General features: G+C 48.1%; 1 protein-coding gene across 2 annotated transcripts in view; it reads left to right on the top strand.

Annotated features, from left to right (window-relative positions):
* Positions 1-240: 240 nt before the first annotated feature.
* The window catches only part of LOC119445820 (paxillin), a 76,680-nt gene continuing 55,763 nt past the window's right edge, over positions 241-21,157 (top strand). The window contains exon 1 of one of the 2 annotated variants that reach the window (XM_037710115.2): positions 241-751. In XM_037710115.2, coding sequence (XP_037566043.1) covers positions 739-751 — 13 coding nt within the window. In that variant the 5' untranslated portion in view covers positions 241-738. Of the gene's footprint in view, positions 752-19,732; positions 19,993-21,157 lie in introns of those variants that run through there. The other variant, XM_037710114.2, reaches the window with a different exon arrangement.

Genomic DNA, 21,157 nt, shown 5'->3' with positions numbered 1-21,157 from the left:
TGGCGTGCATTTGAAACCGTGCCTGCTCGCGCGCTGCGAGTTCGTGCGCGGCGATTCGTCGCGATCACCCCCACTTTCCTATTTTTGTTTTTGTTTTTTCTTTGTCCTCGCATCGGCTGCCGAAGTATCTTCCGCGTTTACGGCGCCCATGAGGTCACGCGTATGACCTCAGTCGCGGGCGCCGGAGATCCCCAAACACGTTGCGCGAGCAGCTCGGCGGTCGTTTCCGCGCCGCAGTTCCACAACACTGGGCCGGCGCCTGTTCGTCCCGTGCCCCTGCTCGCTCGCTTGTGTCCGTACAGAACCCCTCCGTGCGCCACTTTCGCTTGTGCGGTGTAGCAGTGTAGCAGCTCCCTCTTCGACGACGCTTTCCCGTGTGCAAGTGTCAGCCGGCAGGCGGTAGGAGGCTGCAAGAAAAAAGGCGTCGTGCCCGGAACAAGCAAAAGGCAGCTAAGCTAGCATCGACGCGGTGGTGTACTACAACTACTACGGCTCCTTTACAACCACCAAGCACTTCGCCACCGGCCGCGTCTCTTCGCCGCCTGCCCTCGCTCTCGGCGTGCTTCTCCTGCCCAGTGGTTGTCTTGCCTGCATGTGTGTGCGTGACGCTGTGCCAAGGTAGTTTTTGGAACAACACTCCGACTGCTTCTATTTTTGCGGTGTTCAACCCCGGCCTTCGGCGCACGTCTCGCGCGCGGCCCCAACTCCTACGCCGACGACACCTCGGAACGATCCGCGATGGAGGATCTGGGTGAGCAGCCGGCCGTTTTACGGTTTCTTCTTTATCCTTTGCTTGACTGGCCCACGCCGGGGCAGCGGGGCGGGTGCGTTGGCCTGTGGACACACTGGTTTCTAGACGAGCGTGCAATGTCTGGCGCGAGAGCACGCACGCGCGCGCGCTCTCTTCCGTGCTCCTTTGAGGTGTTGCATACGTGACGGGTGCCCGGAGAGCTCGGGCCTGGACAACAGTTTGGGGCTTGGCAAGAGTGCTGGCCCTGTCGTTTTGAGCGCACTGCCAAGGCCGCCGAGCGACCTTGTTCAGTGCTACGGCTCACTGGAATAGCTTGTCGTCCACATCATCGCCCTTGTTCGTGTCCAAATGATTTACGGCGACCGAATTGCTTTTTAGCGGTGACAGAAGCGATCGGTTTATCTTCTGCTTTTTAACAGCCTACGGAACTTGAAACCGTATACATGTAGTAAAGAAATCGTGCCAAAGTACTAGTTGCAGCTGACGGATAAAGTACGTGTTGGACTTGTTTGCATGTTCGGCGATGACAAAAGATGCGCCTGTCGTGTCGGGGCTTGTTCGCTCATTTGTCGGAAAGCTGTACAACTTTTCAGTATAGTGTAAAGCCCTGTGTCAAAAAACCTTTTATCAGTCGATAATGATCGACCGAGCTGTTTTGACCAGAGGGCATTGAAAATGGCATTGTTTGTGCTAGTCGGGCGGCGCGCAATGAATTACTGGCATTAATTATCAGCAGGTTTCCGACCTTTTTCAGCAATTCACTACAAAACATAGCGTTGTAAATAACTGCGTAAAGGCGGGTGTCCTGTGCAAGTATTGTGGCCGTGTGCAAAATAGCGCGGGTCACTTTGACGACCCCGTTCGCTCAATGAGATAAGACAATATTTTGTGACAGCATTGATCATTTGCTCGGGAAAACTGGCAAACCGAACGGCAATGTTGCCGCAGCGTCAGCTATATATATATATATATATATATATATATATATATATATATATATATATATATATATATATATAATTGGTCACTAACAGTGATCGGGTGTACAGTCTCAATCCCTGGGCTGAAGAAACTGATCGTTATAGACAAGTGTACAGCGGTTCGTCGAGCATGGAGTGGTTGCAAAAATGCGAATAATTTATCCGCATTGTTGAACTGGAAGGCAATGCCGATTTCAAACTTGAGATGCAGGCTTGGATGTCACAGGATGCGATCGAGCTTGATCGGGATCGAATTTCTTGATCGCGCGCGGTTAACTCCTTCAATTGCGCTAGCTGCGAAAGAAAGCCAATTGCGGTCAAGAAATTTGATGCTGATCAGGCTGTGATCGAAAGAGCACGTACATTAACGCACACCGCTGTAATATATCGAATGGCAACGTAAAAGCACGATTGGGGCCCGTTTCAGCGTACATGTTGATGCCAGCCTGGAAATGCTAATCAGATCTTTGGACGTGCGATGCAGCTTTTCTGACGATTATTGTAGTAGCGTAGTGAGGGTTGACCTCCGAGTACCAAAGCACAGGGAGATGAATCAAGCAAGCAACATTGCCAGCTGGCACCAGAAAATACGGAACAGTTTTATTATTCGTAACCAAACACAGTACAATATGCATCAGAATTATGCAGTTGGAACCACAATGCTCAAACTGAGTTGTGGAAACGCTCTCCATATATCACATAGTGTTGCGTGAACAGTCCGTGTAACAAAATCTGGCGAATGCGTAGCAGTTACAAATTATACAGTGGTTAGGAAATCGTGTTGAACAGATGCCAAACTGGCTAAATAAAAGTGTATTGGTTGAAAAGAGAAAACAACAACAACAAAAGTGTAGATCTCTTAAATGTATGAATGCTGTGGGAAAAATTCCTTAGGGCTCGGTTAATTACGCAGGTTGGTGTAACGACGCCACAATGTAGCGATCTCACTCTGGAGTGCGCAAGTGGCCCAAAACAGACACTCACTCCGGTGTCTCGAAAGCGGCTGTGGCTTTCTGCTGTTGCCCAGGCAAAAGCGCCACAGCAGCCAAGAGTCAGGAATCGCGACCACACATTTCGATGTGGCGGAACGAAACTATTTCATGATCCCGAGCGCTTTAAAGAAATGCAGCTGATCAATATTAATCCGAAGCCTCTCTGCCACGGCGCCCTTCCTGACGTCTGCATTGTGTACGTGTGTAGTTTCTTATTCAATTAACTTAAAAACCCTATCAGAATTATAATCGCGTCCCCGCTGCGTTGTTCTTCCTGCGCTCCCGCCTTCTGCAAACTGTTCCAGTCGATAATCATCGCCTTTCAAACGATTGTTTTCTTTGAAGTTCTTGTCACATTTTGTTCAAGATGATAAAACACAATCACTCACTTGATTGGAGCCGCCAAGTTCCTCGATGCGACATTTGTGTACTCACGACTCCTCCTTTCGTCTGACGTTTTCTTTTCCCTTGACGAGTGTACACTCTCCCTCAAAAGTTTTCGGAACACGAGATGCTAGTAAAATCTAAATTTCATCACAGCCTATAGGCACAGGTCCTTCAACCGAATGGTATAGAGTTCATACTTTTCCGTACTATCATCACATTCCTGACATACATTTCACACTCTGTGGTGAAGTAGCGAGAAAAATTTATTCTCGCATTTTCCGTGTTGCGAAATATTCTGAGGGCGGCTGCACATCTGTACAGTTACAGCGATAAAACCGACACCGGTGGTTCCAAAGGCACTGAGCCGCGTTTTACAGCTTTTCTCAGCAGTATTAGGTTCTTCTGTGCGTAGTCTGGCATTTCAGATGTAGTACAATGCTTATGTGACTCGAGCAGTTATAGGATTGAGAACGTCCAAGTCAAAAAAAAAAAAAAAAAAGGCGAAGTGGGTTTCTGGATTCCTGACAGCCTGCGAAGAATTCGGCGAACGTTGTTGTAGCTATGCTGCGTTCGGGAAGCTTTCAGAATTCGTAAAACCAAACACTTTCGCCCACCGGCATATATGTATTCAGCGCTGTGAAAAGATTTTGACCATTTTGGTTTGCCATCATTAGCAAAAACGAATGAAGTATCAAACAAAAGGATGAGACATGCGCGCTGGCGTCATTTCTTCCATTTTGTCAGGAAGTCGCAAGAAACATAATGCGGAACACGCTTCAGCGTCTAAATTATTATCAAATGTATCCTGTGCGTTCGATCATATTTACTAAATGATCAAACGGATTCAACGGGTAGCTTCCAGAAGCTTTGAAACTGGTCTGAAGCATTCGTTAAAGGGACACTGAAGAGTTGCGCTTAATCAGATTAGAGCGGTTCATATAATCATTCGGAACCAAGCTTCCATTCCCTTGGTGCAAAAATGCTAGTTACTAGATCAGAAAATGAAGGCCGAAAATTCCCCTTTGCTAAATTTCGCTCCGAAACCGCATCTTTTGTACTTCAGTGTGGCGCCACGAATTTCAAAGTAATTTCTCGTATTTGGGCCCGTTCTGGCGGCAGAAATGTTTCCCGGAGACTTCCTATGTCGAGCCTTTTGGGCAATGTAACCTCTAATTCTTTGGCGAAAAAACCCAAGCATGACGCTGTCAAAAATATATGACGTCACGAGAAGCTGGTGCGAGAAAATCGAGGGTGGCGTTTTGTAGTTTTCTGGCGTATACGAAAACTAGTGTACTAGCGAAAACCTCCGCTCGCGGCAAGGATGAACTTTTCGGCACTCTGGAAACGGGCTTTACTATAACGTAGCTGAACTTAGTGTTGCGACGCTATAAATACATACATTAAATCAGTTTAGAGGGACAGTGCACTCGTCAATTTCGCGGTAGGTGGCTAATTACTCAGAAGAGAAAATGAAGGACAACTTTCATTTCTCTAATTTCGCACCGGAAACCCTGCGTCGGTGCGTCAGTGTGACGTCACTAATTTCAGCGTTCTTTTTTTCGGATTTTGGCCGTTGTTGCGTAATAAAATTTCCCTACACTTGCCGTGTTCAATCTTTGGCTCATTTACAGTACTACCGTGCAGTCGATCGTTGCCGACAAAAACATAACTAGACCTGAGCGAAAGCTGTCAAATTCCATGACGTCATATGGCTGGCTAGTGCGTAAACTTCACGGCGGCGTCGCCACTACCACCCGTCTTTCATTTTTGCACATTTTCTTAAATACCAAACTTATTCTCACGGCAAGAGTTGTGTGTTTTCTTTTTCATTGCTTTTTTGTGTTGTAGAAGGGTAATTTATGCGAATATAGCTCGAATCTCTTTTTTTTTCCTCTCTCTCTTTCTGTAGCGTCTTTGTAAAGAACGGTCCTCATACGCGTATAGCACACAGCGAGCTCAACGTCCTTGATAGCAGCCTCTTGTTCGTCCAACTAAAACCCCTTACGTCCAACAACGTTTGGCAAGCGGTGCGCCTCTCGAACACTCTCGGCGGGCCGAGCAAAGGGGTCGTGTCGTGACATGTGATCTCACGTTTCGAGTATTCGTGTTTTGCTATGGTGTTTACAGCGTCGCGGTCGTGTCCTCTGAGAGCCGTTATTTTTGATCCAATGTTATCGTACGCAAAAAATTGGCTTCGGCGACGCGAAATCGAAAGTGGCAATCAAATCGCGTGTACTTCGCCTATAATCACGTCAGGAAAAAAAAAGTTTGCATAAACATAGCACTGGGCTTGTTAGCGCGTAATACCTGTTTCGTCAGGCCGCCCAAGTGAAACAGAACAGTCAAACGCTTTTCTGTTTACATTGCAGTAGACGTTCCATATTGTAATTGGGCTTCATTCTCCTCGACGATATAGAAATTTGATTGAAGGACGTTGCACTTTATCGCGCGGAAACCTGTTTCGCGCCAGTGGGTTTATATCCCCGTTCTTCCTCGGTTTCTCATCCTGCGGAAACGAAGGCAGTAATTCGGTCGATGCTTGAAAAAGTCAGTAACTTATTCGTTGGCTTTCTAGATGTGCTTCAACTCATTCCATCTGCTACATTTCGCATTATGATCCGTTACTCGTGCTTACCTGGCCCCATTCCAATTATCGATGCCCCGCACGAGTGATATTTAATGAGACAGTAGAGAGTTCATAGTTCAACTGCAGCGCGCACTAAGGACGTCTGGTGAAGTGAGAGAGAGAGAAAAAAATAATAAACGCCCAAGGGGCTGGCATATGTTTCCCTCTCTGACGTATAGTTTATGACACGTCATTTATCGCTCAATTCTAGGGCGGGCTAATGTGTCGATTCCACTCCAGTTCTTTTCCTTTCCTCGCACTGGTGAGTTAGCATTGGTCCGAGTGATGCTTCACCTATATACGTTATCATCATGATAAATCGTGAGCGATGAACGAGAATAAAGGAATTGAATCGAGCGAAAGGAATCTTTAAATTACGCACAGGCCCTACATACCCCTGAGACCCATCGACAGCTCGAGGGACGTAATCGCACGGCAAAGCGGTTTTTCTTACCGACTGGTGTGTTACAAAGGTGATAAACTGGACTGGAAAAACTTTATTTAGGTCCTGCAGGAGGTGATAAACCTTTCTCTTTTTCTTCAAGTACCACGGTTAGATTCCGAAAGCGTCATCTTCATGTGTAGTGCAGTCCACTGTTTAATTAAGGGAACTCACTGACGCGTGGCTCTCACTGTGCTGGCCCTACGTCAACGCACTGCATGCACAATTGTGTATAAAGGTACCAGTCCCACCAACCACGAGGCATCTATTCTGTCTTTGCCTATATACACAGATATGAACATGTAACATTACGTGGTGGGCTGATATATGTTGATGTTACGTCCGAGATTTTTCTATCATCTCACGGTATTCAAAACGCACTACGCGCGCGCTTTTCGTCGTCTGCAATGACACAATGGTCTATACACCAAATTGGTGTCAATTTTTCTGAAAGCTAACAAGAATGTGACTAAACCACATCCGTATACTGTTTCGCATACGTCTGACGTCGTATCCGGGAGGAATACTTTAAGCAATTGCTTCCGTGTTGATCTTGAAAAGGATTGAAAAGGCAATGGGCAATATCATGTAACGGAGTATATCTGGAGGACATACAGTCGGACCCGGATATATCGAATCTGAAGGGGATCACAAAAAAGTTCGATATATAGATAATTCGATGTATAAAATTAAAATTTCATACAAAACTTTTCAAGGGGATTTTACTGCTGTTCGTTATACATAATAATTAGTTATATGTGGGTCCGATATATCCGGGTTCGACCGCAGTACTGTTGCTTCTGACCGGTTCGTCAACCGGACGTTGGCCTCCTTGCAACCCGTGTGGCGACAACGAAGGGAACGCCCGGATGACGAACCAACAACGCGCACCCGAGGCTGGCTCATAATCGCGCGTGTCTTTGTCCTCCATCAGATCAGCGAGGCAGTGACTCTTTCGAGGCCAGATAAGCGTGACCAAGCGGCGCGCCGAAGCTACGGGCTCCCGTCGTGACCTTATATATCTCTCGTGGAATGCTTCGAATACAACGGTGACTCAGACAAGGGGCCGGGGAGTCGGCTTCCCCGCCACACGCCTGCGGCTCGCGCATGCAGCGGAAATGATTCCTCTTCTATGTCGTGGCTCCCGTGTATATGTGCCACTTTCGTCACCCCCTATACGGTGTTCGCGCGGTTTCGCTGCTTCCTTTCTTGCGCGCGCGAGAGTGTGTCGGTTTTGACAGAAATCGAATGACGCGTCGCGCGCGACTAGCTTTTTCGCCGCCCGCCCGTCCGTCCGTTGCGTTTCAGTATTTGCATATCGAGAGGCGCCATGTTCCCTTCCTTCCGTCGCAAAACGCGGTGAACCGCTCTGTTTGCGAAACGCGCGTCGTATAATTCAAAAGTCAAACGCATGCGTGTACAGGCGCGTATTTATATCGGTCAATGTCGTGCGCCGAACGCGCCAGGGCCGCGCTGTAATGTAACGATTCGATTCCAGTTCCTTCGCGTGCTTCGCTAATGGTCAAAGCGGTATAGTCCCAGTATCACTAGCGTCGGCTGGTCGTAATTGGGAGATGAAAAAAGAAAAAAAAATCGGGCAGAACTCATCTAACAATGACTATATCCCAAGTATGCGAATAGCCGATATAAAAGCGTCATGTTTGAGGCGCGTCTACTGCAGCCGGGCTCATTTCACTAGCTGCGCCATCTAGTGGTGCCACCGCTAAGTTCGCGCATACCCAGGGCCAATGGCCAAAGTTGGCAACAGAGAGACTCATTGAAGAACGGCCGGCGCATACTCAGTGGCACATATATCCCCTCGGGAACGGCCCACATTTTTAGACTGAGTTCCGGGATTTTTGCGAACCAAGACGAATTCTCCCTCAACTGCGAAGCTCTCTTTCTGAGAATCCACCCATTGTAGCTTCGTGCTACATTCGGGTGGATGACAATTTTACAGCGAAGCTGTTTATGGCTAGGGTTCTGTGGATATTTCGTGTGCATAAGCAAGAACTCAAGTCCCGTGCGAACGCGCTCGTGCCACTGCTCGCGCGTTCGTCGTCGTCTTCCTCCACAGCTGACTCGTCGGCGTGAACGCGCTCGTGCCACTGCTCGCGCGTTTTTCGTCATCTTTTTCCGCAGCTGGCTTGTCGGCGTCCCTCGGATATGCATTTTGAGTAGATTAGTTATCAATAAGCACCGTTTTCAAGATCAGTAGACTCCCAGGTAGATAAAGGTTTCTCAAAGACTTGCCGCTGTGCGATCCGTGTCGGCCATGTCTGCGTTAGCACCGCCCTCTCTTTGTCGGCGTTCCAAGCGCTTGCGTATCTAGTTTCCTTTCCTTCCGCTCTCCCGTGGTGGCGGTGCCGTCGAAACGTCACGCGTGTCTATAGTTTCCTCCGGCTCTTCGGGGTGGTGGTCCCGTCGTCCACGCGAATGTATATATAAAAAAAAAAACCAGAGAAGTTGCTGTTCTCCGTTTTGAATTTCACTTCTCTTCTGTCGTCGTAATGGGGAGGCCGCGTATAATCTGGACTCACGAGTAGCAACGCGCCTACGTGCTAAACAGCTTCGCTGGTCATCCACCTTCACAGAGTGGGATGGCTCATTCATGAATTTTTCCCTTTCATGAACCTTTCTCCACCTTGCCGGATTTTGCAGAACTGATTTGCCATTGCAGCTCCCTTATATACCCTATTGCGCCAGATTTCCGTCTAGTTAATTTTTCTATAAAACATGTTCGGAGGTAGTATTTTCATATCAAGGGGCGCCAAGAAACACCAAGCACTGATGGGTCCTGTTTCTACCCGACAATATAGTTCAGGTGTCGTATTTTGTAGCGATCCACACATTTAACTTTTATCTTTTCTGTCTGCGGCGCTGCGCCGCGCGTCGTCGCTGGCATGTTGGTGAGTCGACGCGACAGACGATAAAAGCGATGGGAAAATGAAATGGTACGTTCCATAATGTGACCCCAGGCGTCATCAGGCTTGAGCGAGACAGCTAAGGTAGTGGGGTAGGTACCCTATTCCTATTCCATGGGAACTGGCCAAAATGAAAGGCGCAGGCGTGTTCGTTTGCCGAGGGTTCGACAGAGTCATTATTTGCTCTTCATCCATTCGCGTTCCGGCTGCCCTGTGTAAACAGCAGCGGAGGCTGAACGGGTTTCTGTACTCAGCACGGCGTCCGACCGAATGCTCACGGCAGAGGAAGCTCCTCGGTATTGGCGACGGCTTGTGCAACCGCAAGCTTGCAGACGGCTCGCATCCCCGTACTTCTTCGTTACAACCCCTCTTGTCCTCCCAACCTTCTAGGCCTTTTTTTTATTTTTTTCCTTTCTTCCTTTCTTTTTTTTTTTTCTTTTTCTTTTACACGTTTGTTTAGCCGGGGCGTGTCACTCGGTTCTTAGGCCTGATGGATGGATTGTTGACTGACGATCGAGACGGCTGGGGTAAAGGCGGCTACGTCTTCTTAGAAATAAAGAAAGAGGAAGGAAGAAACCAGGGAGAGCCACGGTTTCGTCTGTCCCTTGTCTTGTCGCTCGGGGGTTTTAAAATCGTCCCGTTCCCCCGCGCCCTCTGGGTTTCCTGTTTGTTTTCGTTGAGTCTGCCGAGGACTTTGGCAGCGCGCGTTTTATGATTGTTTATGACGTGGAAGGCGCGCTGTGGACGCGCTACGGATGACGACCGACGCGAGGGTTTGTCTTTTCGCAATGCGAGTGTCCGACGGTTTTTTAAGGCTGAATTATTTCCCTCTGTCACTTTTTTTCTTTTTTTTTTTTCCGCTGATCACTTTCTGCGCCGTCTGCGTTATGAGAAGACTGTAGACAGCCGACAGAAAAAGAAAGAAAGGAGGGGGGGGGGGGGGGGGTTGCTGATCTCAAGCTTTGCTGCTTTGCGCTACAGGGATTCCGCACCGTTTCGAAATCGTACCTCGTTAACGACGCCGCCACAGCGTGGTGCGATTGCGAAAAGACCTACTGTGCAGACGACGCCTAGACGCTTTTTGTGTTCTAATTTTCAGTTTGTTTGTTCTGTGTGTGTGTATGTATGTGCTTGTGAGTGTTTCTAGCATTGCCTTGGCATTCTCTCGAGACAGTCGCCGGGAGAGACAGTGCGTCGTTTGCAAATATGATAGACGGAGAAAAAAAAAAAATGCCGTCTTCCTGTCTTCGTGGCGGGACGGGCTGCGTGACACCGAGGGCTGTGCCTCGACGGTGTGTGCGGCAAACTCGACGGTCATGCGCGCGTTTTAAGCGAATCCTCCGAGTTCTCTGGCAGTTTTTTTTTTTTTTTTCGCGTGCACGTGTTGTTCGCACAAATGACCAGTAACCGCACACTTTGCGTTTGCTGGTGGGTTGCAGACCTGGGTTCCGTGTACCGCGAGAATGACGAGCTTGAAGAAAGCACACTATAAATCAGTATAAAATTGTAAAGTACTTTTTTAAAGCTCTATCTTTATTTATTTTGCGAAAATGCGTTGATTGTAGTGGTAGAGGAAATGAATGTCGGCTTCTCCCCCCCCCCCCCCTCCGGCCTTTTTTTTTTCATTTTTTATATTTTTAATTTAGCGCTGAAGTCTGAGCGCCAGTAGGTCATTATGACGTCGCGGACTTCAGTGTACCTGCTTGTATATCTACGCTGTTCTTGCGCGGAAAGTTCTCGAAGCGTGCTAGGTTGCGTCTGTAGTTCCTCCAGAAAACGCTGTGGTCCTACTTTATCGGTGAGCTATCAGCGGCATAGAGTTTCTCACTATAACACCTAGAGGGTAAACTGGCGCCACCGTCTATGCGAGTTTCTTAAAGGGCTGCCGTGCCGTCATGGGAATGACGGGATATGTGTCTGCGAGGCTTGTGTTGGCTGGTGTTGTACGAGGCTTCGTCTAAAACGTGGATATGGCTACACAAATAACGTGTTCTTAAAATAAAAATCTACATAAAAGGCTTTCATTCATCCATATTAAATCTCTCAATAAAGTTTACTCACCTACAATGCAGCATCAAGCGAAGAAAAGTAAGAACAGACGAGAAGTTGTTCCAAAGCGAGCGAGAATCTTGTCGTCTGCCCTCCAACTTTAGCGGCAAGCTGATACGTTTTACGTTTCATAGAATTGTGCATCCAATAGTATGTCCTCGAAATTAAACAAAACATGTTTTTGTGTAATAATAAAGCTAAGGCAGTTTTTTACGTGCTGTTTTAGCAGGAAATGAATCATTGTGACAGACGGAACGGTGCTAGCCGGGCGCGTCTTCAAGGCGTTCGGGCTCTCCAAGAACGATGCCAATCCGAATCCACAAGATACCGGCATTCCCTTGCATACCACGGCGCAGCTACAGTGGCTGTAGCGCAGCAGCGCCACATTTCTCTCTAGGTTTTATAGTGTGAAACTCTATGATCAGCGGTAGACGCTGTCAAAATTCATGACGTCACGATGCAGGGACTTCACGGTGACGTCGGCACCCGTGTTTTGTGTTCGGGTTCCTCCTCCTGATTTACCATGCAAGCCCTCTCTCACGTTAAGAGTGGTAGTTCTGCGGTTGTAAGAGCGTAATTTAATAATAGAGCCGAAGTTAATGTTAGCCTTTCCTGGACTTTAGAACGACATTTGCTGAGTTTGCTACTTGAAGTCTTCTCTGTGACCCGGCAAGTTGCTTTGGAAGGTTGTGGACCCCCTACTTTTCGCCTGTTTGAATTTAAAAAAAAATAATAATAAAGTCCTGCTGCCTAGTTTCGAGTTCTTGGAAAATCTAATGCGAATACGAGATAAAAAGATGCGGAAAGGCGGGTACTTTAATCGACGTGAATACAAGTAGCAGCAGCAGTGACAGGTGTTCTCAACGTCTACGGCGTTCGAGGAAAACTGGTCCCCATTCGAAGCTCGAAGCGGTCACCACTGCGGCATGTTAGCCTTCCTTCGCTGCACGCCTTGTCTCGGATGGAAGACGCTGGTGCCGTAACCGAGATGATTGAAGTGCCGTGTTACCTAGCTATATATTTTTCTTTCTGTCTTTCTCTCTCTTTCTTTGGCTAGCTTCTCCGTCACCGACACCCACTACATGACACCACTTGTGTGGGAACTTGGTTTCCCAAGCTGTAGCAGGTGCCACTGCGCGTTTAGCATCGCAACACGCTCTTCATGCGTGTCTCTTCTGTCAACGGGACAACCATCACTTTACCACGCAGTGCCCGTTCGCCTACGACTCCCCCTTCCACAACCCGTCACTTCCACGGAGTCTTGCGTCAGGAGCGTCAATTCGTGCGTACAGGTGGCGCAGCGTGGCGTGCAACGCGTGCGGTTGCGTAACGATAGACGGCGCGTTTTAATTGCGCCAACCGGAACGTGCTGCTGCTGTTGCTGCCCCGGTTTGTTCTTTTATCTACTTCCTTATATCATACTTTTTTTAGTTTCCTTTTTAGTTCTTGTTTTCGTCCTATCCTGACCTTCGCGCTTCGACGCGCGCGCCGCGAATGGCCCTATAGTCAGAGGACGAAGGAGCTATAGAGAAAACTTTTGATTAATGACTCGCGTAATAGAGTTGCTGAAGTTCCTGTATAGTAACGGCGAAATCTGGCACGGTGGCCAAAGACTTGAAGCAGGGAAGGGAGGCCGCGTCTCCCTCGCAAGCAGTTCCCGTCTGTGCATGTATAGCACGGGAGAATTAGGACGAGCAGCGCGAGGCGGACGGAGCAGGACTCGACAGTTCTTGTAGGCTTCTACGGCATGGACTCTGTAATGGTTTTCATAACTGTAAAGCCAGTTTTTCCGTAAGGCAGTTTGCCAACCTAATGGCGGCGTAGTCATTTTTTTTTTTTTTTTCAGTTGGAGTGTACGCGCGCAGTTTGCTTGTCTATAGGATATGGAAAATGTGGCCGTGGCTCTCGTGATGAAATCAATGAGCAACAGACAAGCCACTGCATGTTAGTGTTAAGTATCCGCAAAGGGCGGAGGGTATTAACCAGCATCAGGGATCCGACACATCTGCAGTTCTCTCACTCACAAAGCCTTCCCTCTCTTGCCTTAAATCTATCCGCGAGTTGGGTCGCGCAACAGCTCCTGTTTTCCCTTTTTTTTTATACCTTATATGCAAAAGAGCGCCATGTTACATCGTAACCAACTCTCTCATGGTGGACATCTGAAACTGTACTCGGGTGTTCACATTCTCAACTCATCATCATCATCATCATCATCATAACCAACACCACCACCACCACCACCACCACCATAATTGTAACAATCATCGCTTTACCTCCACTGTGGGACGTTGACCTCTTCCAGCGATCTCCGATCACGCCTGCATGGCGTTCACTCCACATATACAGGGTGTTTCAGCGAACACTTTCAAAAATTCTTAAAGGTTGCCTGCAGCAGATAGGACAATTCTAGTTCATGAGCTGGTCTACTTGAAGAGGCGGACATTACTTGCACAAGAAACTGAAATGCATAAATGACTAATTAACAAGCATTCATTAATTAAGTTTTTAACTAATTACCTGATGGCCCATATTGCAATTTACAAATTGTAGCCGTGGAGTTCTCAAGACGATCCGGATCCACTTGGAACGAATTCTCGGGATGACACTATTTTCGAGATAATAATTCCCGAACTTTGCGGAGAAATGCATTGGCATTCCAGTTACTTTCTTACCAAAACGTCGCTTTATGCATTGAAGCACAACAGTAACTAGAACTTCAATGCATTGCTCCGCAAAGTTCGGGAATTATCTCGAAAGTCGTGTCATCCCGAGAATTCATTCCAAGTGGAATGAATTCTCCGCCTTGCGAACTCCACGGCTACAATTTGTAAATTGCAATATGGGCCATCAGGTAATTAGTTAAAACTTAATTATTGATTTTTTAAATATTTAGTCGATTATGCATTTCAATTTTGTGTGCAAGTAATGTCCGCCTCTTCGAGTTGACCAACTAATTAACTACAATGGGGCTTTCTGCCACAGGCAACCTTCAAAAAATTTTGAAAGTATTCGCTAAAACACCCTGTATATAGGCCTGCAAATTTCGCAATTTCGCTGTACCACCTTGGTCTCTGTCGTCTCAGCTATTGAGGGCGATGACTTGCGGAGTCGCCATCTGTCGGAAGCGCCTCGCTTGCGTAGTATGAGGGGTAATCGCGACGCGCTCCTATAATAGGTTTGGCTGTCGGCGCTCAGTAAAAACACCATGTGGAAGCCCTTCTGAACATTTCTGTATGTACTCTCCAAACGAGGGAAGTTTCTTACTGTCAAAATGATAATCTTGGGCAAACAGAAAGCGCAGAATAGTTCACTGTAGTACGAATACGTACTGCAGTGAACGCCCATTGCGCGCGATCGCCGCGATAGAGTACCCCGGCTTCTTGCGTGAAAGGTAGGCAATCGCTGATAACAGACTATGTGAAATATGTTCTGTGTGCTGTCTATAACCAAATGGAGCCTCAATGAATTAATGAAGCCTCAATGCAGCGATCGCACGGTTCGGAACGACCGACTGCGCGTCTGCATGCATGTCCGCGCACAATGTTTCGCTTTCGCTGCGAGCGCGTTTTCGCACCGTGCCTTGAGCTTCATGCCGCAGCATATGAACGTTTGACAGTACACAAGCAACCATTGTTGCTTGGGCGCTATCAAAGCTGCACAAAAATAACTTCGTTATAACTATACAGTACTTCGACGCTCTACGGCGACTCGTGATGTGCCATCGCAACGATTCAATCATTTTTTTGTTCTTCTGAATTCTGGGACGTTTTAATATCGTTATTTCTCAAGTTGCGTCGCACTGTAGGTTTGTCGGTCTTCTCAGGGAGGAATTTCCCGGTGCTTCTTTTTGTTAATCCAGTACATTCATTGTTTGGTGCTAACACAATGAGCATATGCCATGCCTTTTTGAATGTGCTTCTTACCGTACGTTCCCTTTCCGTTCTGGTAAACCTGCCAGTATCTATAGCGTCAACACGTTCATAGACCAAATTTTCATGACATTAACCGGGCAGTTCGCGCGGGCGAGCTCTCAATGCGCGCTTTCAGCTACTCACCGAACATCGCAGCCCCAACGATGTAGCATAAATCTTCCTGCTGTGATATGTGCTCTCTTTCTCTCCTCCCCATCTTTCATTCCCCCTCATCCCGCTCCCATGTGTAGGATAGCAAACCGGTTGTGCTGAACTGGTTAATTCCAAAAGAACTTCTTCTTGGGCAAGTTGGTGCTGATATTTCCTAGGTGACCTTGGAACTGGTTAACCTTCCTACCTTTCCTTCTCTACTCTTTCCTTCCTTCCTTCCTCGCGGAAGTGCTTGCTATACGCCCGAGTTGTAGCCGACGGCTGCTTGCCGGTTCTAAGTTTCGCAATCCAAGCTACACGCAGCTTCTTGGCCGGCGGGTACGTGTGAAGGCTGACACCGGGCTCCGTTGCGTACGCGTCCGGCACTGTGGTATATCGAGCAATAGCCTATATACCGTGTCGGACGCCTTCAAAGGCAGCCACTACTTATTATAGTGCTTTCAAGTGTTGTCATGCAGACACCCGAAGCGGGAAAACATCCCAACTTAATCAGAACCGTAGCGCAGGTGGAAGTGAACTTTCGTTTTCAGCTCGCCTGGGCGCTTCCGAAGCAGACGACGCGGCCGCTATGTTCACGTTATCCCTCATACCACGTCACGCCGACGGCGGCGCCAGCTTTTCCAGCGGTGGAGCTCGCCCCTATAGGCTATACCTGCATTAATTGTATAGCTCCCTAACTCGTGCTACAAGCACTGAATCAGCTTCAATTTCAATTTAATTTGTCGAATTTGAGCTGTTGTATAGCTCAACGAATATTATCAAAACTTGCTTTGTTCAGTCTTTGTCCCTTTAAGAATACGATCAATGCAGTCCTGTCTTTCTTTTATTAAAAAAATTAACTATGCCACAGCTGACGCCTTGAATATGTATGACGTCACACTGAGCTGGTGCGTCGCCACCCGCGTTTAATTTTTGCGTATTTTCTGACGGAGCAAAGCCTCTTGGCACCGTAAGAGTTTCTCTCTCTCTCTCTCTCTCTCTCTCTCTGTGTGTGTGTGTGTGTGTGTGTGTGTGGTGTGTGTGTGTGTGTGTGTGTGTGTGTGTGTGTGTGTGTGTGTGTGTGTGTGTGTGTGTGTGTGTGTGTGTGTGTGTGTGTGTGTGTGTGTGTGTGTGTGGTGTGTGTGTGTGTGTGTGTGTGTGTGTGTGTGTGTGTGTGTGTGTGTGTGTGTGTGTGTGTGTGTGTGTGTGTGTGTGTGTGTGTGTGTGTGTGTGTGTGTGTGTGTGTGTGTGTGTTTAACTTATTTATCTCTTTAGTGTCTATTTTAAGGTTAGGCGCCTATTATTTTCCGTTGAATCGCTGGTAGCACCAGCGGTTAGCTTCTCATAAAGCACTCCCTCCCGACCACCGACTGCTTAGCTTCGGTGACGTAACCAGTACTGGCGTATGCGTCATGACATGAAAGGTTGTGTCATATATCGCATCACAGTATCATATATATCACACTAACGATATACGCGAAGACGGTTCGTGCTTCACTGTACGGACTTCGTCATCTTGCGTTGAAAACGAGAGACGTACAGGTCGGAGTTATTTCTCACCAGGCAGGCAATTGACGCATATGTCGCGCATGTTACAACAAATCATGAACACATGCGCGCCGGAGGATGTCGTTAGCCTTCACTTTGGTCGTGTAAATTCAATTCTGGGGTTTTACGTGCCAAAACCACGATAGTATTAGGAGGCACGCCGTAGTGGAGCACTACTGTTTTATTTTGACCACCTGGGGTTCTTGCACCCAATTGCACAGTACACGGGCGTTTTTGCATGTCGCCCCCCTTCGAATTGCGGCCGCCGCGGCCGGGATTTGATCCCGCGACTTCGTGTATATATGCACGATATGATTGCAACGCCAAAACACGGTAGCTTAATCCTGTATCCTACATGCGTATCTTAAGTACGCAACCCCGATATTTAATCTCATTATTGGTTTTTATTTAATTTGTTTTTTCTTGCTTGTACGCTGGCATTGCCGCTGTGCTAGCAAGAATTTTGTGTGTTATGAATGGCGAATGAAGAATACTATGAACGTTAGAACACTTGTCTGTCTATCGCCGTTTATCATGTTACCATACGAAGACAATGTGTCCCGCTCTTGCGCCGGTAATGGATGCCCGCCATCTTACTTTGAACATATACCCTTGTACAAAAGACATCCCGCGAAAGTGTACTTATAGGGTACGAAGTTATTAAGAACTGAACACCATGATCACGAGCGATGGCTGTAGTGTAAATCACAATTCGCTGTTTGGCAGTGTCTGCATGAAATGGGCATCCGTGCTTACACGAACTTTAGTTCCCACGTTATGCTGCCTGGCAGCCCATGGCGAATTAAAAAAAAAAAATAGTGCTTCGACAGTTGAACTAGCTATCCACCCTCGTAAAATCAAACTTGATGACGCTGTCTTCTTATAGCGACCTATTTTCTCTGTTGCGCGCAGTCGGGCTCAGCTGCTGCAAGCTGTCGCTTCGCGTGCTCGGAAATAGCTGCAGCTTGCACGTTGTGCTGCGCGGCCTCGACGCACACCCCTGCACGCTGCTTTGTAATAAAGCCTAAAAAAAAAAAAAAAACGGAAAAACGAAGAAACCGTGCAGTAACGAGGCCACCGACACGAGCAACTCACGCGCGCATCCGGTGCAGTGTCTTTTGCTGCCTTGACAAGTAATTAACCCAATTCGGGTCGCCCATCTGTCTCCTCCCGCGGGTTAAGGAATGATCTCAAGGGGGAAAAAAAACGGTTTGCATGCGACGCGATATATGCGTGCGCGCAGTCAAAAAATTAGGTGTAAAACTGTTGCTGGGCTAAAGACAAAAGAGTTCTCGTTGCAGCTTACGTGATCATGCTTCAGTCTTTGACGTTAATTTCCTCCTTCGTGGAGACAGCTTGATCTCTTATTTTGCGATTTTTCTTACGATGTGCGCGAACTGCAGTATGCGAGTTCAAATAACGTGAAGCATGGGCTTGTTGGTGAGCAAGATTCCCATGACTGCAAAACGTTCGCGCGCCGAGATGTATATCGGTGCAATGAACACCAGGTGGTCAAAGTAATAATAATAATAATAATCAATCACTCATTCAATCAATCATGTTTATTTAACGTGCCCAGGAACAACCCTAAGGTCTGAGTGCTGGCGCACGCATACATTACAAACCAAAAACAAGACACTCAGGGAAAAATCATTAAAAAATAAATGAATAAAAATTGTGAAAAGAAGAGAGTACCGACAACAAAGCGCGAAGTAAATACAAAAGAACAATAATAATAATACGGAGCCATCCGCTGCCACGTACGTCCCTCATGTAGCCTATATACGCTTTCGTTTAGACAAGAGCCATCCGACAACCCTTAGATTTAGTATATCGTAGTTGCGCACTAACAGATCGCATATTTCAACCTGATACATCGGCCTTCTCTCTGCCGTTTACAGTGCGGTCACTTTTCATCTGCATAGAAATGCTTACGAACCTCGTGCTGAATTCGCAAATATTTTCGTTAGTATGAGCTGTTGGCTGGCATCGTAAGAACTTTTTTTGTGTCTACGGGCTCTAGCTGTTATCTGACGCACAGCGAAACGCGGTATACGCGGCCTACCTGTTCCTTGCGGCCGTAACCCGATGGGAAACCTGTCGAAAGCAGTGCATAATCCGGCCATCGTGGCACGCCTGCGGCTGTCGTGGTCTACAAAGCCCCTCCGAGAGCACACTCGCTCCATTTTCTGTCCACCTGACGACTGGGTCTGCCGCAGTGCTCTTCTACGCAGCACACAAACGTTTCTTCTTCGTCACCTCGTTGTATACGCGGCACAGAAGTCGAAGCAAAGGCGGCGGTGGCGCACTTTTTTTTTTTTTTTTCGGCATAGTCACGTGGCGCAATCGGCGTGGGTCGCGCCAGATATCCTTGCTTTTACGCACGCGTAGACGTATCTACGTATGCGACGCACACAAACAACTCTCGCATGCCACACAATGCGTGGTATTTCCCCGGTTTGGAACTGGTGTATATACGTTTTGTGCGCATACGACACTCTCCTCCCTTTTTCACCTTGGTTCGTATATGTGGCCGCTCGCAGTATACAGTCGGTCCTCCCAGACGCGTTCTTGCAGGCGCGCCAGTTTCGGCGGCCGCCTTTTCATTCAACCAAATAAGGTGGCGTCGTCGTCGTCGTCAGCGGCGCCCTCGGCAACGTCTGTCGTGGATTGTGGGCGTGGGACGCGAGCCCACACCTCCAAGCTACGTAGATCTGGGGGGGTGCGCGGGGGCACCTGGGTCCCAAGGCTTTCTCTTTATTTCTGCATTTTCTTTGTTTCTTCTCTTTTCTTTCTTGTACACATGCATGCATGTGCGTTCGCGTTTGTTTTTCTCTCCTCGCTGTTTTGCGCACGGCACCGATTTTTGAGTTGGCGAAGTTTGATTGCGTTTCCCTCCCCCACTGCTACCTGAAGTATCTCCTTTCTTCGCAGCGCGTTCTCGTGCGTGTGCCCCGCTTTTGTGTGGATCTGCGTGCCGTGACTGGATCGCGTACATTCTCGAGCGAGTTGCGAGACACACGACGAGCGTGCAAAGTTTGTTGTTGTACGCTCCGGCATCGCGCATATATATCCCTCTTGGCATTCGTTCCGTTCTTGGATTGACGAAGAAGAGAGCCAGCCGATTCGGCGAAGACGAGAAAGAGCGAGGTCACCATGACGATGGTAGCGCACATCACCTACACCCGAGAGGTGGAGGAGAAGGAAGAAGTGGAACACAGGGCGCCACGCCGTGAGTTCAACTCTTTATAGTATAGAGTTCACAGTTGAGCTGTGGAATGAGTGAAGGTGACGTTTCATTGGCGGTATACGGCGCGTCTCGGCGTGGTCGAGATCTCTGCGCTGGAGTGTCATGGTTCGCCATGGCAACATCTACAGAGCGCGGGCGATCACACGCGCCCGAAGACAGCTGCAGCGATTGTGATCGAGTAACAGGTTGTCTCCCGTGACCATGTTTACTTGCGGCGGTGTATCGGGTTTAGCATGGTACCGCTCAGTGCCTTATAATGCATTTGACAATAGCAAGTGGAGAGGAAGGGCCCGAGCACACCCGCCGCGGTGAATCAGTGAATATGGCGTTGTGTTGCTTGAAAGTTGAGTACAAGATCGCGGGTTCGAATCCTACGGCGGCGGCTGCATGTGGAGCGGAATGCAGAAACGCTCGCATAACCCCAGGCGGCCAAATTAATCCGGAGCCCTCCACAACGGCATCGCGCACCACTGGCTGCGCAGTTCCGGGACGTTAAAGTACAGGGTATATATACCCCCTCTGTTAAAAGAAAACACGAGGTTATTGGGCTGCACAGGGTATCGTCGCGTTAAGATGGTATGGCCACGAATGCGAAGTGCTATTTGCATACCTGCAGGTGCCCCAGCCGGAATCCCTCAACCACGCGCAGTCGGTATATACAGGATTATTCTGTATATTCTTTTCGACAGAAATGAGAAAAAAGTAATACAACTATATAATGGGAACCATTCACCGACGGTATTTAACGTGATCTGCTTGTATTTGGCGGTGCTTGAAGAGATTCTTAATCCTGACCACCTTGTGGCTGGCGGCTTCCTTTGAGTGCATGCCGCTTAGTATGCGCACCACTTTTCATAACACGCACACACATCACACACGTTCTGCTTGCACCGACTGCGCGCGCATGCGCGCGCACACCTACACACGCAAACGCCATAATTAATGTTCGTGTATTGCGCTTCTAGGGAACACTCGGTTTAAGCACCGTTCACAGCAAAATTTATCAAGTCGAATCAAAGCCGCTTAGGTTGTGCTCCACAAGATGGTCTCGCGGGACATCATAAGGCATCTCCGCTTGGCGGAGCACGACCACGGTTCCGGTGTTTTGTCTAGACTCCGCCAGGGGTCGTTATAATGGCAGTACGTT

Source organism: Dermacentor silvarum, chromosome 3 (genome assembly GCF_013339745.2).
Source record: "Dermacentor silvarum isolate Dsil-2018 chromosome 3, BIME_Dsil_1.4, whole genome shotgun sequence".
NCBI lineage: Eukaryota > Metazoa > Arthropoda > Arachnida > Ixodida > Ixodidae > Dermacentor > Dermacentor silvarum.
Note: the sequence above shows the minus strand (reverse complement) of the source record. Positions and strands in the feature narration are given on the sequence as shown.